The 22537-nt window shown below is 36.0% G+C and overlaps 1 protein-coding gene and 1 long non-coding RNA gene across 4 annotated transcripts in view; both read right to left on the bottom strand.

The window, feature by feature from the left end:
* Window positions 1-22537, bottom strand: part of LOC134796505 (uncharacterized) — a 363632-nt gene that overhangs the window by 187291 nt on the left and 153804 nt on the right. The gene's annotated exons all lie outside the window — the stretch shown is intronic.
* LOC134796158 (microtubule-associated protein Jupiter) overlaps window positions 710-22537 on the bottom strand; it is a 166639-nt gene continuing 144811 nt past the window's right edge. For 2 of the 3 annotated variants that reach the window (XM_063768142.1, XM_063768134.1), the window contains exons 2-5: window positions 6175-6325; window positions 5211-5349; window positions 3998-4090; window positions 710-2130 (exon numbers count right to left, since the gene is read on the bottom strand). In XM_063768142.1, the coding sequence (XP_063624212.1) occupies window positions 1997-2130; window positions 3998-4090; window positions 5211-5349; window positions 6175-6325 (517 nt within the window). In that variant the 3' untranslated portion in view covers window positions 710-1996. The remainder of the gene's footprint in view (window positions 2131-3997; window positions 4091-5210; window positions 5350-6174; window positions 6326-22537) is intronic. The other variant, XM_063768149.1, reaches the window with a different exon arrangement.

The following is a 22537-nucleotide window of genomic DNA, read 5'->3' as shown; positions in this document are numbered from 1 at the left end:
AGCCAAGACAAATTAAAATTAAATTGTGGTTTAACTAAAAAAAAACATAATACAGTACTTACAATGATAGGCCTCTGGGAGGCTAGAGGAAAATGCACAACATGTAATAAAAATTGGTCAAGCGTGAGACGGTATTAAGGGTAACGGTTAGAACCAAAACATTGCAAATATTGTGCGATGGTTCGAATTTCTGGGGGCGCAAGCCCGACTCGCACTTGGACGTTTTTTGTATGGATAAGCACAGGGCTAAGCTCATTAACGTATATATCCATGGACTGGCCTTACGGGCACTAAAAATGGTACTAGTTTAGCGGTGTGCCTCACGAATTCCAGCCAATCGTGCAGTCTTACGCAACTAGTTGCGACCAATAGCGCGCGTGATGCTAACTCATCCACCAATCGCGCGCGTGATGCGAACTCATCAACCAATCGCGTTGTACCGGTGTCACACCGTTGTACTGGCCCCTGTTATGCCTCATTACAGTCATTATTATTGTCCGTAAAGCCAGTCCCTAGATATCTATGTCCACGGAAGAAAGAATGAGCGCGCCGGTGTCTATGTCAATGGCTAAGCTGCGGTTTCGGTAAACCCTGATATTTACTATAAATATACCTAACCGATACATATTTCTATGGGAGCTTAGTTGTGGAGGGGTATGTGTGACAATACACACAGCATGGCGGACATTGCCGTCTAATAAAACAAGAATTATCAATAAAAAAACTTTATTTTGAAATAATGGTTATTATCTATTAACAGTTTTGTTATAATTAGGCCTGCGATTATGCGTTCAGGTTAGATAGAATATTAAAACGTTTTTACAAAGTTGATATGCCTACACTAAGTGGTTACGGCTTATACAAACATCGCCACTACTTATTATCCTACAAAACTATGGTCCTTAAAATCACCAATTTTGTTAACAGATAATCGACCAAAATTCAATACTTTCTTATATTTTATTTCTAAACGCGTAGAAAATAAACTAAAAAAAATAAACTCATGTAAAGACAAAATAAATGCAATCTATAAACCCTCTATTTAAATTAGGTAATATGATAATAAAATTTAACGAAAGAGATTAAGGACTCTTAATTAGTGTCAAATATTAAAGTTTAAGTTAAGATATAATTTGTATCATTTAGACCGAGTGCCGTATGATTACTATTTCTATACCGTGAAATATAGATAATATAATCACTGTCTTTACGTTAATGCCTACTCAATCTCACACAGATTCTTATAGAATTTCACCCCATTTCCAATCAAGGCACTATTCGTTTTGGTATATTGCTGATACGTATCCTCACTCCTAATTCACAATATCAAAGTTAAAATAATTATTAAAATGTGAAGAGTATAATTTTCAAGTTCTTAAGTCTGCGTTGACCTTTGAAATTATAATAAATACCTATGTATTTAATCATCAATTCGAACGCAAATAAATATATAAGCATTGTTATTGAAGACAACTATTTCATGGTTATTATTAATTCAAAGGTCCCACACTACGAATCAATAACATTATTATATCTATCGAAATAATGTTACTATTACAAAAATATCTATAATCATCTATGCTTAATTATTCGAAAAGTAAACATTTATGGGATAGGCTAAGGATTTATTTAACAACATATACCCTTTCTGTTTTAGTGGACGCTGTGATTTTTAATTATAATCTGGTATTTTTGGTGATACCGTGATATCCAGGCAGTCGTTGAAATTTAGTCGATTAATGGAATTGTTAATATAAATGCATGAAAACTGCAGTATTTTATAAAGATTGTTCCTTATTCTTCAAGAATCCCAAACAAAACTCGACACGTTACTTACTGATTTTGTGGATACCACGCCATGTTCCTTTGTCAAAGTTATAAAGGTTGATGAATTTGATATAGCAAATTTTATATCTTTTACAAAATGTTTTTTGTCTTTTATGACAAGGTGGGGGTAGACGGTAAAATATAAGTCGAATTTGAGTGTAGGGGCAGTCTACCAGAGACCGGAGGAGAACCCGCCGGGCGGCACGCGGTTGTGGTTGATGATGCTGTTGCCGTTTAGTGACGTCACCGTGTTGATCTGCCCGTTCAGCGACTTGTAGCCGTCACCGGTAATCGGGTTGCCTTCTGTAAAAACAACATATAGATGTAAAAAACTAAACTTTATTTAACAATTTCAATACAGGGGACATCAATTACTGTTCACTCACATGACCGTAAAATCAACTTCACTACTTCAGTTTAAGGGGGTAATTTAGAATTGAAAATAAAACACTAAGAAAAACATGTAACAAGGAACAAAACAGTGATTATTACATGCTAATAATTATACATGTGCGTATTTGGGACTCCTAATTAACATTTACCTACTCCATAGTACAGCTATCATTAAAAAAACGGAAACTAAGTACTTATCTAATTCCTACAGATTATGGAAATCCTACTACTAATGATAAACCAAGAGTTTGATGTTCTATTAAATACTAAAAGGAAGAACTATTATAATATGTGAAAGAGAAAAGGATAACGCTATATCGTTATCGATTTAGGTACCTAAACCTACGTATGAAGATATCTCAAATGGAATGGACTGGATAGTGTTTATGTATCAGCGATGGAAAGACAATACCTGTATGCAGACCTTTATATTTAGTTGATATTGCAATTAAACTTTTTTAATCCAAAACATAATGACATACTACAGAGTAGAGACTTAGAGATTAAAGACAATAAAATTCAACATTACAAAAATAAAACAACCAACAACAACAATCGTTTCAATTAAATTATTGTAGGTAATTGTATTTTTGTTGTTTATTATATTAAGATATTTAAAGCTATTTAATTAAAATAATACCACCAGCTGGCCAATTCTCCACACTACTATTACTATAAGACATACGACAAGGCGTGCGAAAGATAGGCGAAGAAATTACGTAATGCAAAAACCTATGACATGACACTAATTACATAAATACATTACAGACACAAGCAATTATCTCTTTATCCTCCTGATATTTAATTACTGTTACAAAACGAACAATTTACGCTTAACTAAGATAAATTGCATCACCAACTGCAAACTATTTCTTAAAAAGATCAACGAATAAGCAAATAATAAAACGGCTTGAGTGTTTAATTTGAGACTTGAAGGAATCCTGCCTGTTTGATATTTTTAAAGTATTTACTTCACCATAATATTGTCTATACAAAATACAAACAGACTGAACCTTGACAGTAAACACTTATTTTATATATTTATTTGCAATTAACAGAAGCTTTATTTCTCAAAATACCCTGATCAAGTGTCTCATCAGGTGAGCGGTGCAATATTGGCATTCCTTCAATCTAAGGTGAATTAAACACCCACCCATCTGTCTTCGGCGAAGATAGTCTACATAGTACGTCTTAGGTCTGAAGTCTTCAGCATGCCGTTTCAGATCGAACAGGTATCCGGGGACGTGTGTTGGGAAAATGGGAGGAAAACCAGTAAGTGTGTACGGACCGGGTGGCTTGGGAGTCTCGAAAAGAGCAAATTCAGGTATTGGACCATCGCGTTCGTATCTAAAAAGACTTGGTGGCGGATTTGCCTGTGCATGAATATAAGGGTCGATAAGTCCACCTAGAGTCGGTATGGGATCATATTTGTAATCTGGTTTTGGTCTTTCTCCTAGGGCTGATGTCATTCCGACAAAAGCATAGGGCGGTAGCGGATGATACGGAGTTTTTTTATCTGTTGGTTCCAAATAATGCTGAGCGGGGAAAGGTGGCCAATGTCTATCCAATACGGGCTGGGGAGACAGTGAGTCTTCGTCTAGTATCGGATGGTCCCTTTCAGGGTCGTCAGATTCCAACCCAAGCAAAGTGTAAGGAGTCTGTCGGTAGGTGTGACTGGGTTTAGAAGTGGAGTGAACATAGTATTGGGCAGGTTTGGGGGGCCAGTCGGTGGTGTAGTAGCGGTGGGTGGGTTGGGGCTCGAGGTCGGGGTGGGCACCTCGCAGGGCGGCGGCCGGGTGCCGACGTCGCGCAGGCTCCAGCAGCACCCCATCTCCGGTCACTGGATTCCTCTTGGGCGGCGTGAACGATGCTGACCATTTACAGAACAAACGGTTTTCATTCGAACTAGCAAAATACCATGTTTGCAAGTGTACCTACGTCTTTCGTGATTTTTCCTAAAATTAATTATCAAATTCTTTTAGTCGTGGTTTTCTAACTATTACCAACATTACCTACGCAACCTATTCCTTTCCTTACTATACAAATGTACCTATTTAATGTAGTTTTTTAGAGAGGATGTTAGTTATATGTATAGGTTTTTACATAAACTCGTGTGAAAAATGTTTAGCGAGGTTGTTTTTGTGATTACATCACAATGCATTATGTGCAATCATGCTCTTATTCAATGCGAGCTTTATTCTCTGTAGTATGATAAGTCTTTGTTTATTCAAAACCTTCTCCTTTCATTGAAAATGTGTGTCAGTTATTCATTTGAATCGTTATGCATTAATGTCAGGCATGGTTAGAAGCGTGTCAGTTCCTAGCGTGCTTTGTCAAAGAGCTTTTCTGTTTATGGAGTACCTAACTACAGCCATACCGGGACGTCCGAAACAAAAAAGGTTTGTGTTCAGTTCTAGTATGACTGCAGATGGGTTTAATGTGGAATGGATAGTATCGAAGGCCGACGAACGGTTTCTGAGAATTGAGCAGCGGCAGTTTACGATGATGCGAGATTTTATCTATACCGCTTACCGCAATCGTTTAAATTAGTTTGTTCGAATGACTTCAAACAGGAAGATATCACTGAACGAGATCTTGTTTGTGTGTTATCAAAAATTTTTTTCACAAAAAACTTCTAAAATTATGGGTAACCTATTTAATAATTTATCAAAAAATTTGTTAAAAAAAAAACATTTTAGACAGATATATCCCGCAGGTAGACATAAAATAAATACGTTTAAGGTATCCTTGTCTAAAAAGCGCTTTTCCCAGTCACTATACTAGATTATGGCCCCATCGGAACGTTATGTTTGGCTCTAGTATAGGGTATAGAGATGTCCCAAATCGACCTGGGTATATCTAGTGCATGTATGAAGCGCAATCCATTCCACATTGAACTCCGTTGGTATTATAAACCGCCATCCCCAGTGCGGCGTGCAAACGTGCCTACAACTGAATGAACTCACAGTGTTCCCCGGCGTCCGTCTCACCTCGGCTGGGCGTCGAGGAGGCGCTGCCGTTCATCTTGGGAGAGTACGCGGGGCTGCCGCCGTTCATGGTCGCCTCGCCGAATTTGATATTGCTGCGGATGGTGTCGGTCACCATGGGGGTCACGTGGGCTGAGGCGGTCTGAAATTATTACGTGTATCATCAGTTTTTAGGGTTCCGTACCTCAAAAGGAAAAAACGGAACCCTTATAGGATCACTCGTGTGTCTGGCTGTCCGTAGTGTCCGTCTGTCACAGCCTATTTTCTCCGAAACTACTGAACCAATTAAGTTGAAATTTGGTACACATATGTAAGCCTGTGACCCGAAGACGGACATGTAACGTAAATAAATGAATTTTAAACATAGGGGGCACTTTTAATGTGTTAACTTTTAATCTAATGCATCGTGTTAAATGAAAGAGCTCATTGGGATAATCTCAAATTTTTTTTTTTATAATTTTAAGATAAATTGTTTAGAAGTAATTTAAGAAAATAGGTACAACATGACCCCCCCCCCCCCCCCTTTATCTCCGAAACTACTGGGTCTAAAACTTTGAAAAAAATACACAAAATAGGTCTTTACCTATAGAACACAGGAAAACCTATTAAATGTGCAGTCAAGCGTGAGTCGGACTTAATTACTTAGTTTTTGGTCCGACCCTTACGGGTTTTTTTAAAGACATTTCCTCACGGTAGTCACGGTTCGCATCAAAAACTACATTGTTAAAAATTGTGTAATGTACGGAACCCTTGGAACGCGAGTCCGACTCGCACTTGGCTGGTTTTGTTAGGTACCTACTGTAAGGAAAAATATTGGACAACTCAACATATTCGGTTGGGAAAGTACAATATTGCGAGTTCACTGATACCACACAAGCATTAATGTAGGTATAAGTGTTATTCGAACATATATGTTAATATATCTATGTATCTACGTTCTACCAATCGATTAAAACTAAGAAATCACCTGTCCGAAAAGTCTGGAGTGAGTGTCGCGCGGGCGGGTGGGCGTGTCGCGCACGGCGCGCGGGCGCACGTTGCCATTCCTCACCGGGCTGCTGTCCACGACGTCCGAGCTGAAGATCTCGGCGATGCAGCTCTTGGGCGCGTTAGGCACCCTGGAGACGAGAAAACAACGGTTTAGTCTTATGGTTACGCTAACTGACCAACAACATAGGTAGCATTTGCTTTCGGGAATATGTTTATATCGGCTTAGCAAAACGACTCATTGAAAAGGTATACTCCGTTACGTTTAATGTATGTATTTTAATTATTACAGTTTTTTATTTTTTAATATTTAGATTAATGTAGGTTTAAACAATATTTTAAAATCAAATGATGGGTTGATGGGTTTAAACCCCTGTCCAGTTGTTGAAATCAAACCGGCCTATTATTAATATTACCCAACCCCTCATCTGGCGTACTGTAGTTCCCCTGTAACTGGACACGCGCGGACATCATTAAGTAATGACGGTATGCAGATATGGGAAGGGCACTTCCGTTGTATTCCGACAAATATATCTTTGGGGTCTTTATTACTTTTGAAAAAGAGTCTGTTATAGCTTGATTCATGCCAGAGACAAGTTGGCGAGTCAGAAGCCCCCCTGTCCATGCACGAAACCACAAATCAATAGCTCTTTAGTAAAAAGCCATAAAAATCATTTGAACGGGAAAGTTTTAAGTTGGAAAATCAAAGTGGAAGCGATCGAGCGTCCAATGTATTTAAAACTAGTAAAATCAATTCGGAATGTTGGAAATAGTGTTAAATTGCATCAGACGTGTTAAAACCCACTAAATTTATTCTCGTTATATATTCAAGACCCCAATGCCAGGCATGTACAGAATGTATATTTTTACTTTTTAAAATAATACCTATGTTAGACGATTCATTCCTGTTTCAATAGACAGGTCTTTACTGGGTAGGTACCAATACCGCCACATTGTTCTCTAATTTAAACACCGACGGTTATAATTAATAGATAATAACATAACAGTGTTACTTGACACCAATTACCAGTATACCAGGTCCCTTTTATCGTGGACCAGGGAATTATTGCACTACAAGCCAGCCCATTCCTTGATTGCGCCGCGTTTATAAATTTCCCTGCAAATTGTGTTGGTAATGCGGCGCTGCAAGATGGCGAGATAACGTTCCGAAGCGCAAATGTGCGGTTTTATAAGTGGAAGCACTTGTGCTGAGGTACGATTAGAGCTATTCAGGGTAGTTGCTTAACTTGCTAACGTTCTAATGTTTGCTCGTTATTACTAAAATGGTATTAGGAAATACCTATTTGTTTTCTTTCTTCGTTACAATATAATTATAATTTTTAAAACTTATTGTTTTAGGTTTGTATAATATATGTCATTTCATTTCTTTCAAAGATTGCATATAGGTAGGTACTCGATAAGTTGGGACGAAATACACCATCTTTTTTTTTAATTTTTCAATGAATATTTAATACCTTTAAAAGTATATTTAATGTTACGTAACCGCTTTTTCACGCCGCGCGCTTTTCCCGAAAATGGAACGCGGAGGGCTGTGTTCAGCTATGAATAAAAAGTATAAATAATGGAGATAGTTCTGCAAGTATGTAATGTTTTATTGGAAATATCCTCCTCTTTAATAATATTAATTTTCGTTTCTTAAATATGAATACTTATTGAGATATTGGGGAAATAAAAAATATCTACTTTTTTCCCCATTTTTTTGCTTATAACTTTTGATATTTTTTGTGTGCTAATACACGCTTCGAATACATTTTTCTAGGCATCATGACGAATCGAATGAGGTATCACACGTATTTTTAGGAGTATTATCTTTATTTTTCACCGTTTTCAGGATCTCGAACAGACTATTAGTATAGGTATGACATCTGTTTTAGTGATTTTTTTCGGCTTAGGCTGGTGGAGTGAAGAAAGTTCATGATATTAGCTCAACTACCTATGGAGAAACTATCTACAAATCTATATATGGATATTGTAGCTTATTAAGTACCACCTAGCCTTTCATAAGTGGATCAAGTCAAATCAATCAAGAGTAGGGTAAATCGTCTCTTACTGGCCATCTTCCAATAACTGGACACCTTGACATGTGTGTCAGCAAAGGAGTTATAGTAGGTACCTTCCTATTGTAGGTAGACTATTGTTCCAGATCGCGTTTCCACGCAGACGAGAGAATCAATACCGCACCGTTGCGGAAACTGTCTACATTATCGTGCCTTTACTTGGGTATAGGCAGCTTGGGCTCTTAAGAGCATTAAGACTGCTATTTCCAACTTTTCACATGAACTTTCATTGAAATCATGGAATAGTAAGTGAGTGTCTAACTGTCTACATACGAAAATAGGTTTAACTACAGTCTAGCATTTACATCGGACTTAAGTTTATTTTTTCGACATTAGCTAATGGTAAATATTATAATAATTTAAATACAATTCCCCATATGTTGGATCGCGAAGTTTGCACAAAAACTACCTAGTCAAAGCGGAAGATAAAACCTCCCTGAAAACAATTTAAAAATAGTCATCAATTTAGAAATGGCTAATAGGCATTTGATCATTCCGCTAGTTCGCTATCAAGTTCCCTGATTACAACTAAGCGTCGCGTAAGAGCACACTTCGACGTGCGAGTTATCTGCGAGATTGAAGCCGTAATGGGGGCCGTAGGCGCAGCCGCGGGCCGGCGCGTGCGACGCGGCTGCCGTAGATTAGATCTCCTATGCACTACGAGCAGCAACTTGCGTCTACATCCCAACCCTAATGCATAGCTGTCGTCGTAGTTATGACCAGGCAAGGGGTTTCTTCAGTGAAGCTTTTACCCATGGTATAATAATATACTCCGCCTGGTACTCTATTCCGAGATTCGCGTATGACCTAACTGACACGGGCCTACGTCATCATGCTGTTTACAGGTTCTGAAACTTTAAAATGTGGGAGAATTTTAACCAACGGTGAAAATTATTTTAACGGCATTAATTTTAAGTTATTCATGTAGAAACACAGTAAAATAAAACCAATCTAATGTATTAAATTAAACTTTATTTATCTATACAAGACAAACGTTTGAAAAACTAATTCACAGTTACACATTAATTACCAAGCTTACGACGTGAAAAGTTTGGAAAACACTGCGACTGCTGACACTGAGCGAGAAGGAAATAACAATTAACACGCGTTCGACAAGGATAACGGTCAGGGCATGAAGTTATCTAGATCTGAATTGTCAAATATGACAGCGCTATCCTGTGTTGACAGTAATGTAAACAGAATTACCCGAACGTCTGAAATTTCTTTCGTGAATCGGAAGATATTGCTAACGAATAATTAAAAATGACGTGTTATTGTAAAATTTAAGATAAAATACATATAAATGAAAATGATAATATTATAAAGAAATATTTTAACTTATTAACCATAGGTATAATGTACCCATGTAACATGTTATGTTGAAATAAAGTGGCAATGTTATTGTGACGTAGGCCCGTGTCACTCTGGGAATAGAAGACCATGTTTTATTAGACCATGCTTTTACCTATTTGGCTTAAAAAAGCATAATAATGATTTTGTTATGCCAAAACAAATTGTCAATACAATGATTCCGAATTTAGAATAGCACTAGAATCATAGCGTATGAATTATAATCATTTACGTCCTCAGCTGTAATATAATTAAGAGTAAGGAACTGATGCTTACCAATCACTCTCGCAACTCTCAATCTCTAGTGCGAAAACATCCTAAGCCGTGTCATTCCCGCACGCCTGTGCCAATCACCCAACCACGGAAATGATAACAGAATTTGATTGAAAACAGAGTTTGTTGATACGTCAGGCTATTGCATCAAAGTGCAGCTATCTTTCGACGATGATTACAATCCAGCTCACACGAACTCTAATTATAAATCTTGTAAACAAACCGTACGTCTCTGCTCCTATAATTAGCTACGGGAAGAAAGCGTGTGGGAGCAAATTGCTTAATAGTAATATACATACATATATGGTACATGCGCCACACGCAACTAAAAAAAACGCAGACGGGGTTCAGCTTCAAAAATAAACAGCTGTCATAAGACAGAGAAAGGCTGGCCGGAAGATAATAATAAATTCCTCAGTTTTAAAAGGGAACGATGTTGTGATTATGAAGGTTTGTTTTTCCATAAAACGTTGACGTTTACATTTTCTTTGAACTAGCAATATGCATGTTTAATGATAATTATGACAAACAATGGTTGGAAAGCTCAGGGCTTATTAGTTAAATTACCATAGTCGTTGAAAACGTGTAGTTTAAAGTAAGGAGAAATAAATAACCAGCTATATTTAGGATTGGACGGAATTGACGTAGATGTGAGTTACGAGATCACAGAGGCGATAGTGTCGCTAGTTAGGCGCGTGCGCCGCCGACTAGGTGTTCGATATCACAAGCGGTTGCTCGAGTAATGGTTTTACGCCTCTGCGGACTGCGGTTTTGCTCTAAAAATGCTGGCAGTAATGAGACCGCGGTAATGATACCCACAGTAATGAAAGCCCGTAACTCTATCATATGCGACGACAGGAGAAAACTTCGTTTGCAAATGAAAGGCAATGCATTAGCTGGACAAACGATTTGCACTTTCCCGACGACCGTATTGTGACGTCACTAACATTTATACCGTTCATTTACGATTTGCTGCATAAAAGTTTGATCTACTTTCTAAAACGCTTAGTGACCAATTAAATTTACAACCCGGATTACTAGGTAATTAATTGGGAAATTTTCTATCTTTGTGGGCGGGGGCACCTCACATTTATTAATCCCACCTTCGTGCACTTAAAACAATAATGTATGTCGACCAAGATAGCGTTGCGTTTATGCTCTATGTTATTAAATATTCAAATAAACTTATCATTTATAAGGGGGCTTAAAGGATATTTTCCATTACTTAATGACGAAAATAGGTAAATGAAAATTAGACATGATTTCATGTTTTTTTTTCTATCCATTCTACTTTAATGTAGTAGTAATATTTTGGTCTGTGTCTGCCCTCTGTTCGGTTTTTACATGTTTATATCTGAACCCTAATAAAATCGTTTGAACCTTTCCACGTTAGTCATTAATAAGAAAACTCGATTTGCATAGTTAATTTGTAAGCCTCATGGTCAGATAACGCCCAGGGTGCCGTATTGATTTACCCACTTAGGTATAAGTAAAAGCTCTAGCAGATAGCCTATCTAAGTATCTACGAGGTTTGGAATTGTCGTATCGATAAGGACTGGTACAAACACGCAAACGTAAGATTTACACCATCTGCGTTATCAGATTGCGTCTCGTTTCTCGGGTATCACTTGATACAAACGACAAGGAAGACAAAAACGTGTCTATAGACCCAGCAACGCAAGGGTTTTGTGAGCATCTATCAGACTACAAACAGATTCCATACATACAATACAAGCAGTATCCGCCCAGAGTAGAAACAAAAGAAGGACTCCTACAATACTGAACCGTATTCATGTTGATAACGGCATATTTTCCAATTTCATTTAGTCAGTTTCATAAATTGTAATCTGATGATTTCCATGACCGATGTTGCATGCACTACGATTATCACGACGACAGATATTTCACCGCCTAGACATATTTTATACTATAACATATGTTCCTAGAGAGAAAGAGAGAGAAAATTATGCAAAATTGCAAAAGATGAGGTAGTAAAACCTGATAAAATTTCATAAATACAGTTTCCATAAGGCATTAATTACAGCAGCTCTTGATTTATTTTTAGAGTCGTATTGTCTTGTAAAGCAACCAGGCAATCTTGGTTTTAATTTAATAGTGAGGGATATGGAAATGATGAGCGTTCCAGCTGAGGGAGCAGCGCGACGAGCGTCGAGCGGCGCGGCGTTGTATGACTTGTATGTCGCTCGCATGGGCGCCCGCGACGCTCGTGCTCGAAACGCAACGTTTCATTATCAACTTATGCAAAAACCAGTCAAGTGTGAATCCAGCTTCGAGTGATTAGCGCCTTATTGCACTGTAATATGCAGGTAGATGACACTGGTATGCACGTATTCAATGTAATCATCTCTCGACAGTTACCTAGTTAGTTGAAACCGTATGCAGTTGAATATAGCTATAAATTTTCTTATGCCTGGACGCATGCATTTAAAATCAGGTTAATAATTTTCATTGATATTTTGACAAGGTTTCGTTGCATTTGTGAAAGTAGAAACTTTGCATTGGAGAGAATTCTTTAAATAAAATGCAGTAACGAAGCGAGAGCTGCAAACCTACTTGACTAAGCGCTGATACCTGCTAACGAGTAGATGTTGAATATAATTTTACTTTTATTTCTAAATACGTCAGTGCACGTGAAAGTTGCATTATTTCACGTCACCCGACGACTAACTACGTGTTATTTTCAACGTTAAATTTCTCAACGGGCATCTGCGGAAATGTAGAAATCCGAGTCGTGAACGAGAGTAAGTACGTAGTAATTTTATAATTGACCAATCTCTTCACAGTCTCACCTTTCGATTGTGAGCGAGATTCGAATAGCTGCACGCTCGAATAGTAAAAAAAAATGAATTGGATGAAATTACACATTCTCTCGGGCCGGGCTCGAATTACGCGGCGTCCTATGTTCTTTCACCGGCATTTCCATCTCAAATAATCATACAATAATGCTACAGTAACCTCGTTGTACTGAACTAACAGTACCACACCCGCTTGAAGGCTCTAAATATATTAGAAACTTAAGAATAGCATTGTCTGTACGCTTTTTCATACGCGGGCACGTTGTTGTATCTAGGTACTCGACGACCTCTCGTGACAGTAATAAATTATTAAGTTTTGAAATTGGCTTGTTCCTATTTTGGATAAACTTTGTTTTTGTACATCCTGCGGTTAAATAAAACTTTCTCCTCATGACACGTAGGTTCAAGAACGTTACCAAGTAGAGTACATAGCTCTATATGAAACTTATAATTAGATGTTACGCATGATTTAGAACATTAACTAAAAAATATAGGATAGGAAATAGTGTACATACATTTTCTTTTTTATTGTATTAAAATATTATACATTTTTTATAAAGTGAATTATAAATATCTCAGTTTATAATTCACTTTATAAAAAATGGACCCAATTTATACCCAAAATATAAAATAATGTCTCAATATTATGATTCTAAGTGTGACAGTGTTCTTATGCACATTAAAGGTTGATTTTTAGTAAGAAGAAAATATACAAAATTAAGGAGACGAATTTCCCGTCGATCTTTGATAACACATGACCCAAGCTAACATAATAATAAAATGTACCTAGACTGCTAACATTATTAATTTTACTGGTAAACAATATTGACATTAACTTCACTTGTAACAATAAAATAAAATTTTGGAAGTAGATTTTAACATAGGTATTTGTAATAGCCGTATCATTTTGAAACTTTGCAAACATATATAGTTTCCCACTTAAAACTTTAGTAAATGATTTAGTAAAATTATGTTTTATCCCTTTCTTACAACAAATACATAAATCAAAATGACAATGAATACAGATAAGGACAAACGAATATTAGCTATTTGAGCTTTGTAGCGCGTTTATGAATAAGGGGATTTATAGAGATGACAATCAAAACAAGTGCGGTCTGCATTAAATTATTTTTTGACAGAAACTTTTTATTAAAATGTTATTAGTCGGTACCTAAATCAAGTAATTAACTTCCTTCCCAAAATTTATTTAAAATCTTTTTTTTAAACTAATTATGTATTCGCAATCAGCATACAAAGTTTCGAAAAGGTTTGAATACATTGAATACATTTTGATTTTTGTTCCACCGGGAAGAGACCCCCTCACTTTATTAGTAAGTATAATATAAACACAAACCAGCACTAACGTACCTGCTATGCTATAAATGAATATCTGAATGCTTCCCTGTTTAGCACCTGCTTTCAACAGTTAGCAGTTAAAGGTTAAAATTCCTTTTCCAGTAGGTATAGGTATCATGTTACACCTTCGGAAGACAATGCCTGCCTTTACTCCACGGAGGAGAAGGGTGCTAACCGAAACGGCTTCACTCTTTCAACAGCTCTTTGTTCGCTTCTAGAATGTTCATACTGCTACTACATATATGGTTTTAAATACATAAATAAAAGAAATCACAACCACGTCTCACTATTTGATTATTATTTTTTTCCCTTTTGCAAAGTAAGTAGTCTAATGTACTTAAACTAAATCCGCTTGACATTAAAGTTTTCCTTATAAAAGAAATGCGCTCGTAAAAGAGTAAAATCCTTTGATACGTAGAAACGCTGAGCACTCTTGCGCGGTAAAATTCCTGAAAAGAAACTAGAGATGCGGAGAAGAAAATGTAAACCATTTTAAATAGGGAGAACGAAGAGCGCTATGGCACGGTTTTCCAGCTAGAAAATGTTTATGAGAAAATGTATGCTGTACAAGAACTTCAAGTGACGCGACGCTTTAGGTACGTTTTTATAATTTTGTTTTATTTATTTATAGAGCAATTTTGTATTTTCTATTGACCATGGCCCATTAATTATTCTTCAACAATTATTACACTTGGAAAAAATATTTAGCCGCAGAATATCAATGCAAATTAACATAAATTCGACTGTGTTTAGTTTATTTATAAGATCCCTCATAGGCACGGAACGAGGCCATTAACCCCGTGACCAAACGTCTGGTACGAGTCTACCAAACGACCTTTATTATAAAACACGAAAATGTTGTTGCTGTGCCCTGTACGCCTTTTCCATCGATTCTCTGACATGATTGTTGTTAAAAAGCGTTCGCAATATGAAGGCAATGGACTACGTGTCTCACAATAATATCGCTTTTTCGACAAAATAATGTCCGTATGGGCCAGGTAATGGGTCTCAATCGATATGTTTACCTTGTCGATGCAGATAGTTGTACATGGTAAAACTCATTTTTTCTTCCTTGAGATCAAAAATGTTGAAGTCAAATATCGTAGGATGAAAAAGACTGTGGTCACTTCAAGTCAGTACCTACCTAACAATTTTATTCTCAATAGTAGAAAAACAGTTGAGATTTCTATTACCAAACAAAGAGTAACCTAATTATAGCTAAAATTGGTAAAGATCTATGCCCACAAAAAATATAGGAGATACAATAAGCATATCAATCAATGTCAATCTTCAATCGAGAGCATGCTTTGTCTTTAAATTATAACATTGCCAATACGAGTAGGTACATACGTGTCAGATTAGAAACTAGTAGCTGACGGTAAAACGTTTAATACTCAAAATGCTTATTAATATCAAATGTATAATGTTCTTATATCTCATTAAATCTAAAGTGAAAGCTTGAGTAATATACTTTAAGTATTAATTTAAAGTCAATTTAAGTTACAATTAATACATCGATATCAGTGACGTTAATCAGTCAAATAGTCAATATTCAATTCATTAACATATAATGGACCCCGAAACAAAAATCACACATAGGTACCTAGCAAACAATACAAAATGGATTAATCAAATTATAATCTAACTTAAACTTCTTGACTTATAAAATGCAAACTTAATCATTTTTCATACAACGCAGTCAACGCAGCTTCAAACATGTTTTTCATTAAGAATGTTCAATTATTGGTACCATTGCCCGGGGTGACTTACAAATGCAGGGGCGACTTTAAAATTCTAGTTTTTAAGCCATAATATATAATTATGCGAGATTTTTTACAGTAGGTGAATATGAATATACAGTAATCTAACTAGTTACAGGAACATTTTCAGTAAATAATTAATAATGGTAATTCTATGGCCGTTTTAAATCTATCAAAGTAACCCCAAATTTTCCAAAGTCACCCCGGTCTACGGTACAATGAAAAGTAAGAGATTCAATTCCAAGCACTTTAAAAGCAAAAAAGCCAAAGGTTAATGGATAATAGCGTTAATGGTAGTGACCCGGCGATGGATGGGACCAGACGTTCTCAAATTACTCATGAGTTAAAGTGTTATTGCCGGGAAGAAATAACATGGCAATGAAAGTGAGACATAAGAACAGTTGGAAAAGCCTGGATTTATTATAGTTATAAGTATTTATTTTAGATAACGTTAGTCTATTAACCTTTTGGTAATTACAATAAACCGTATTCATAATAAAACACTGCGTAGTACGTACCCGTGCATACTTGGGCATAATAGAAATAACGACGTTTCCGTCGTCCACAAAAACGTAGTCCATATATATCCATGTATAATAATCAATCAATAACCAACCCCGTGAACGGTTGGCTGACAGCCAGTTACAAGTCTGATGTATGCGCTATTGCATTCAAGTCGTTCTACAAGTTGAAGTGCATCCAATTTTAAGCCATATGAAGATGTTTTAGTGAAGCTTATAATATATCATTACATTACACCTTATAAAATAAAGTCCGCTGCCGCTCACTCTATCGATAAGTGAAAACCACATGAAAATCCGTTCAGTAGTTTTCGAGTTTATCGCGAACATACAATACACACAAACAGACGGATGCGGCGGGGGACTTTGTTTTATAATGTGTAGTAGGGAGTTTCATTTTTCCGAATTTTCGATTTTCATCTGATTTTGCTCGAATTCTTGTTCTAACTGATAAAAAAATATTATACGTTAAAAGAAATTAAAATCGGTCAACGTTTAGAGGTTGCACAACATCAACAAAGATTTTTCAAATAACAACGACTCTACATCGGAGGGTAGAAAATGGTTTAAGCGGCTACCATCACAGCGGAGAGTAGTGTGATACTGAACCTTCTACATATAAATAAATTTTAAAATTAGTAGTCAACTTGGATTTTGGTTACTCGATAAATGTTCTAATTAAGATTTTTCAGTTTTTCCACCTGTTTCCAAAGGAAAAGTGCTTTTATCGTGTTTTAGACGCAAAATTCAGTTTTCTTATTTGATTTTAGTATCAGTTCATTATATTTTGTCATTTTAGAACATAGTTCATTTTCACGCAATGTATGGGGTTCTCACTCTACCTTTTCAACTTGTGCAACCTCTAAACGTTATTCGATTCTTTCGAAAATTGAAATAGATAGTTTTTAGTGTGGGGAGACTCCATTGGTGAGCAAAGTCAGGAAAAATATCACAACTTTTTTTTCTCCATACAAAAGTGAATCACCCTAATGTGTAGTGATAATACAAATATGTATAATAATATAAATATAATACATAGAAATATAATAATATAAAATAAAATAAGTCAACTCTGTCTGGTTTGAGGAAATCGTTTTAACGTTACCTTTGCATGTTTTTTCGCGTTATCGTGGTCCGCTTGGCAACTAATCCCGAGAATTGGCGTAGGCACTAGTTTTTACGAAAGCGACTGCCATCTGACCTTCCAACCCAGAGGGTAAACTAGACTTTATTGGGATTAGTCCGGTTTCCTCACGATGTTTTCCTTCACCGAAGAGCAACTTGTAATAATATCAAATGATATTTCGTACATAAGTTCCGAAAAACTCATTGGTACGAGCCGGGGTTCGAACCCGCGACCTCCAGATTGAAAGTCGCACGCTCTTACCGCTAGGCCACCAGCGCTAGTAAATTTTCCTATATGCATGAAAATAAGTTTCACGATAACTAAGTAATTGTAAAAATCATAACAAGCAAATTCTTAAGTCACTTTATAGTACCTATGTAATCAAATATCGCAAAAATCGTAAACCGAATCCAGTCTACGAGATGATGTACCATCGACGTTATTCGATTGAACCCCTATTGGCTATTACAACTTTAATTAATAGGACTGTTTATTTAAACGGCTTTAATTAATTTAAATGCTTGTTCTGACGTCCGTGAGCCATAAAAAGTGACAGGTTCTTGTCGAGTGTCAAAACTAATAATTTAATAGAAAGGCAGCTCGCTCATGTCCAGTTTAATTAGGTGATATTTTATCAATGGCTTCCGCTGACAATCTGCTAGCTGCTCCTTGGCGTCGGAGAAATATTTTGATCACGATAACAAACGGTATAAGATTTATTATTTGCACCAGCGAGCTCGTGTTTGAAAGTAACGAAGATGATTAACCAGCCACTGCTTTGTAGCTGATCGCTAATCAAATCCGTTTTTAAACTAATGTATTTGGTTCACATCCTGGCACATAACTTCTGATTTATTTTTAACGGATGTAAAATAATAATGTGTTTGCAATGAGCGAAAACTTACAACATTCCAAGACAACTATAAAACACGGCTGTTAAATATTTTAACTAATGATTAAATGTCATGCTATCACCTAAAAACCTCCTAAGGAAGCACATAGTTGATTTATTATTTCATCTACATAGGCATCCGACGTGTAGGTGTATAATTTGAGCGTAGTTTAATTAACAAAAAAAACAATTCCATAGTTTTACTTTTTCCTGAGGTCCCTAAAATTGCATTCGAAAAATAAATAATGACGATATACTTAGTAATGAATTATATAAGGCCATGATCTTGTGTTTCCTAGTCACCTCTGACACGCTGGGTCTCACTGCGAGCTACTAAGTGAGACAAGACGTTGGCGCCCGGGGTCAGACTAATGCCCCCGTGATTAACACGTCGTGGTTATTCCGACGTGGGAATTATCCGTCACTCGTTGATTTGCTAACATATGCGTTTTAACTGCCTCGCGAATTATGTATGTACGCCAAGAGACGTGAGAAGTGTCTAAATGCATTTCAAGTTTCTTTCCCAAGCTCGTACGCTAAACCCGACAAATAACTTGTAAAAACAATCTTGTAATGCAGTTAAAGTTCGTGTTTAATAGTTGTGTAAAGATAAAAATGTATGGCACGCCTATTCCGCAAACGAAAGTTTAGATACCTACAGTATTATGCTGACGTGATTAAGTGAGAGAAGTAAATTTATTTAAAGTACCTTACTCATAACCGTTGTTTGATTTGCATAATGTAACTTTATGTCTAATTATTACTAATTGCGCAAGTGAGCGCAAGCAATTCACAGTGAAATTTTTATCTTTAGTGAGGCCCGGCACTAAGTAATACAAGTATGAATCAAAAATACGAAAGTAAATAAAAAAGGTTTTAAGTAGCCAACTACTGTAAATCCAAATAAAATTTTAATCATGAGTGCCGTGAATTGTATTATTGGAAACACACATTAAACAAAACGTCGATAAAATTGAAGTAGGCACTGATTCTGGTGCAATTTTCATCATCGTTACCATATAATGTTCTAAAGACACTTGATTTTATTGCTTGACCATAAAGTCAAAATAACATATCATTGTATAATATATCATTGTGCTAATTAACTATTGTCTCATCGGAAGATCAGCACTGGAAGTCGCCAGCAACATGTTACATGCTGAGACGAGGCCATTTCGTGACACTTTCATCGTTCTATATTTTCCTCATATGTAAACCTATTGTAAATACTTAGTCTCGTTTGTGTTTACGAAAAAATATTTATAATAATTGATTAAAATATTTACAATATTCAAGACTAGTAAATCATTATCACGACAAAAGTTGTGCGAATTTTAAGCGTATTTCTATGTCGTACTAAGGCACGGAAAACTTTTCCCATCAAATCCGCATGCATGACAATAAAAAACTAGTACATACATATATATTATTTCCACGAAAATGTCTGATTATATCTGTTCATTGAACCTGGACAAGGTACTATGTACGGGTAGGTACAACTATATAGAATAATATATAAAGTGCAAGGGAGATTTTAAGAATAATAACAAAATGTCTGTAAAGCGATGGAACCTGAAATTATTAGGATAAAAAATAAATGTACCTACTAGTTAACGTATTCATAATTTCATTTGTGGGGATAATGTTCAATTACACTGGGAGTATTAATTGAAATGTATTATCACATACTCGTAGTATCTAAATAGTCGTATTACATTGCGCACTTCATTAAAGATGAATTTGTTTACGTCTCATTTAAGATACAAGTTGTAATAATTTCATCTAGCTGGAAAGTTAGCACGTAAACTAAAAGGTTAGAATATATACAGGCCTGTTATTTTATGATGCTGTAGCCATAGGTATTCGTACCTTTATAGACTATCTGAACCATCAGCCACATTTACGCGAGGATACTAACTTCTTAGCTTTTATGGCTTCACCTAGCCCTATCGTAAACACATAACAATATTATATGTACTCTGTTAGAAGGCATTCGAGAAAGCCATAATTTAGTAATAACCAGCCATAAATGTTACAACTTTTTAATGAGCTGCTAAATCACACCATCATAATTTTAGTACCTATTCACTAGATTAGAGAAAACAAATCAAGCAAAAAGTGCTTTCATTGAGTGTAGGTACGTAATACGTTAATTACATTTATTGCTTGGATAGTTCATATACAGGCTGGCCCAAAAATACGTTGATAACGTATTTTCTAATAATTTTATTAAGTACTTACGTAACTAGTACAAAGTAAGTTAAAAATTAAAACTAGACTCTTTTTATGCAACAAAAATTAATTATCTTCAAAATAGCCTCCTTTCGCTTTGATACACAAACGCAAACGTTTGTTAAAATTTTCAACGAAATGCCGCAGCTCCTCCAAGGATATGTCCCATTCTTTGGTAAGTGTTGCTTTTAGAGCGTTTACACTTTTTTGTGTAGCACAGGCCCTTGTCTCTAAGATTGACCGCAAACTATAATCCATCTGGTTTAGATCAGGCGAGTAGGGTGGCCACTCTTTTGAACTTATGACCACGGGGAAATTAGCAGTGGTGCAAAGATAGTATATGATATTACATAAAGAATTACTCTTCCTAAAAAACATACATATCATAATTTTAATGTATCTTTTTCGAAGAGGCATATTTAGACATATAGATGAATATTATGATACGGACACCTTTTTTAATCTATGTTCGTCTCGCTCGCACTAATACAGGGTTGACTTTACATGTAGGTATTATTCACAAGCTAAAGCAATAAAAGAATTTGTAAAATGTAGAGTCAACGAAAAACACGTTTAATACTAAAATTATTGCTACATCAGGCTTAGCCCAACTTAAGTAAGAGTACATTCTTACACAAATTGACTAACTAAGTCCCACGGTAATACACGGTAGTACATTAATTAACTATGAATAATTGTTACGTTACTCTATACTCTCTATAGGAAGGTACTCTGTCGAACAGAGTTGGCTGACAAATAATTATGAATGAATATGTATAAATACATTTTGAGATTGAATCAGTTTAATTAATGATTTACTGCGAAGGAGCTACGAATGAAGCGATTAGTTTGTGTTTTACCACGATATAATTCTTAAACACGTCATTTGGAACAACTTGTATATGTTTAATGTCCCTAACCAAAAGTGTGTTCGAGTAGTAAGTATAGGTAGAAATGTACTGTAGGTACCTACGCATTAGCTTATGCTACTTATTTCATACCATACCTACTTTAATGCGCTCCATAAGATCTTTTTATAGGTATAGGTATATATGTATAACTTGGAAGACAGCAGTTAATGTAAGTTACCATAAATCACGTGATATTAGAAGTCGAAATAGGTGCATGGACATAAAGGCGTTGTTTTACGACTCCAGCCTTGGCAAGACCTACTGCTGTGTAATGGCAAATTAAACGCCAAACGCTAATTTACTACGTTGTAATCGCCGGAGGCTGCGCGGGAATAGTTCATTCAGAGCAATACATCTCGGGTTCTGGACCGATACTGATACTTCACGTCCACGCCCACGTATGTGATGGCTTTATAAAACGGTAAAGTTATTGGATCATTATTCTCCTATTGAGCAATAACTCCATTATTGGATTTAATTGTACAATCGACTTGCCGGTGGCTATTAGGTTTTGTTAAATCAAGTGCTCACTTCACTTGTGACTCATGTACTAATAAGCTTCAGTTGCCTCTTTTAGTTTTCTTAAATATTATTATTATTATTCCTATAAATTTTTATCTTTAATTGTAAACTAAATATATAAATTATATAACAACCCAAAGGGCTTTTTTTTGTCAGAGGTGGAGGTAATCTTCATTGGATACTGCCGGACTCGGCTGCGTTGGAGATTTTTCTCCCAGCCGCAGCCGCCTACGGACTAAACTCCTCCACCCTGGGGCATTTTTTCCCAAAATGAATCAGTTTTAATGATGCATATTAAACTTCATTCGAGTCAGAAAATTTTGTAAGTGAGAGCGTGGGACAGATTTTTCCTCGTAACATATGTATTTCATTAGACATAATGGCATCGATCGTGTAGAGTAGAATGTCCCCGGTATCTATAAATACATACCCATAATCAGTTGAACGTTCTACACAGTTTTGCGATGTTACGTACCTGTAAAAATAAAGTTAACGATAAATAACAT

The sequence above is a fragment of the Cydia splendana genome, chromosome 1, assembly GCF_910591565.1.
Source record: "Cydia splendana chromosome 1, ilCydSple1.2, whole genome shotgun sequence".
Taxonomy (NCBI): Eukaryota; Metazoa; Arthropoda; class Insecta; order Lepidoptera; family Tortricidae; genus Cydia; species Cydia splendana.
Note: the sequence above shows the minus strand (reverse complement) of the source record. Positions and strands in the feature narration are given on the sequence as shown.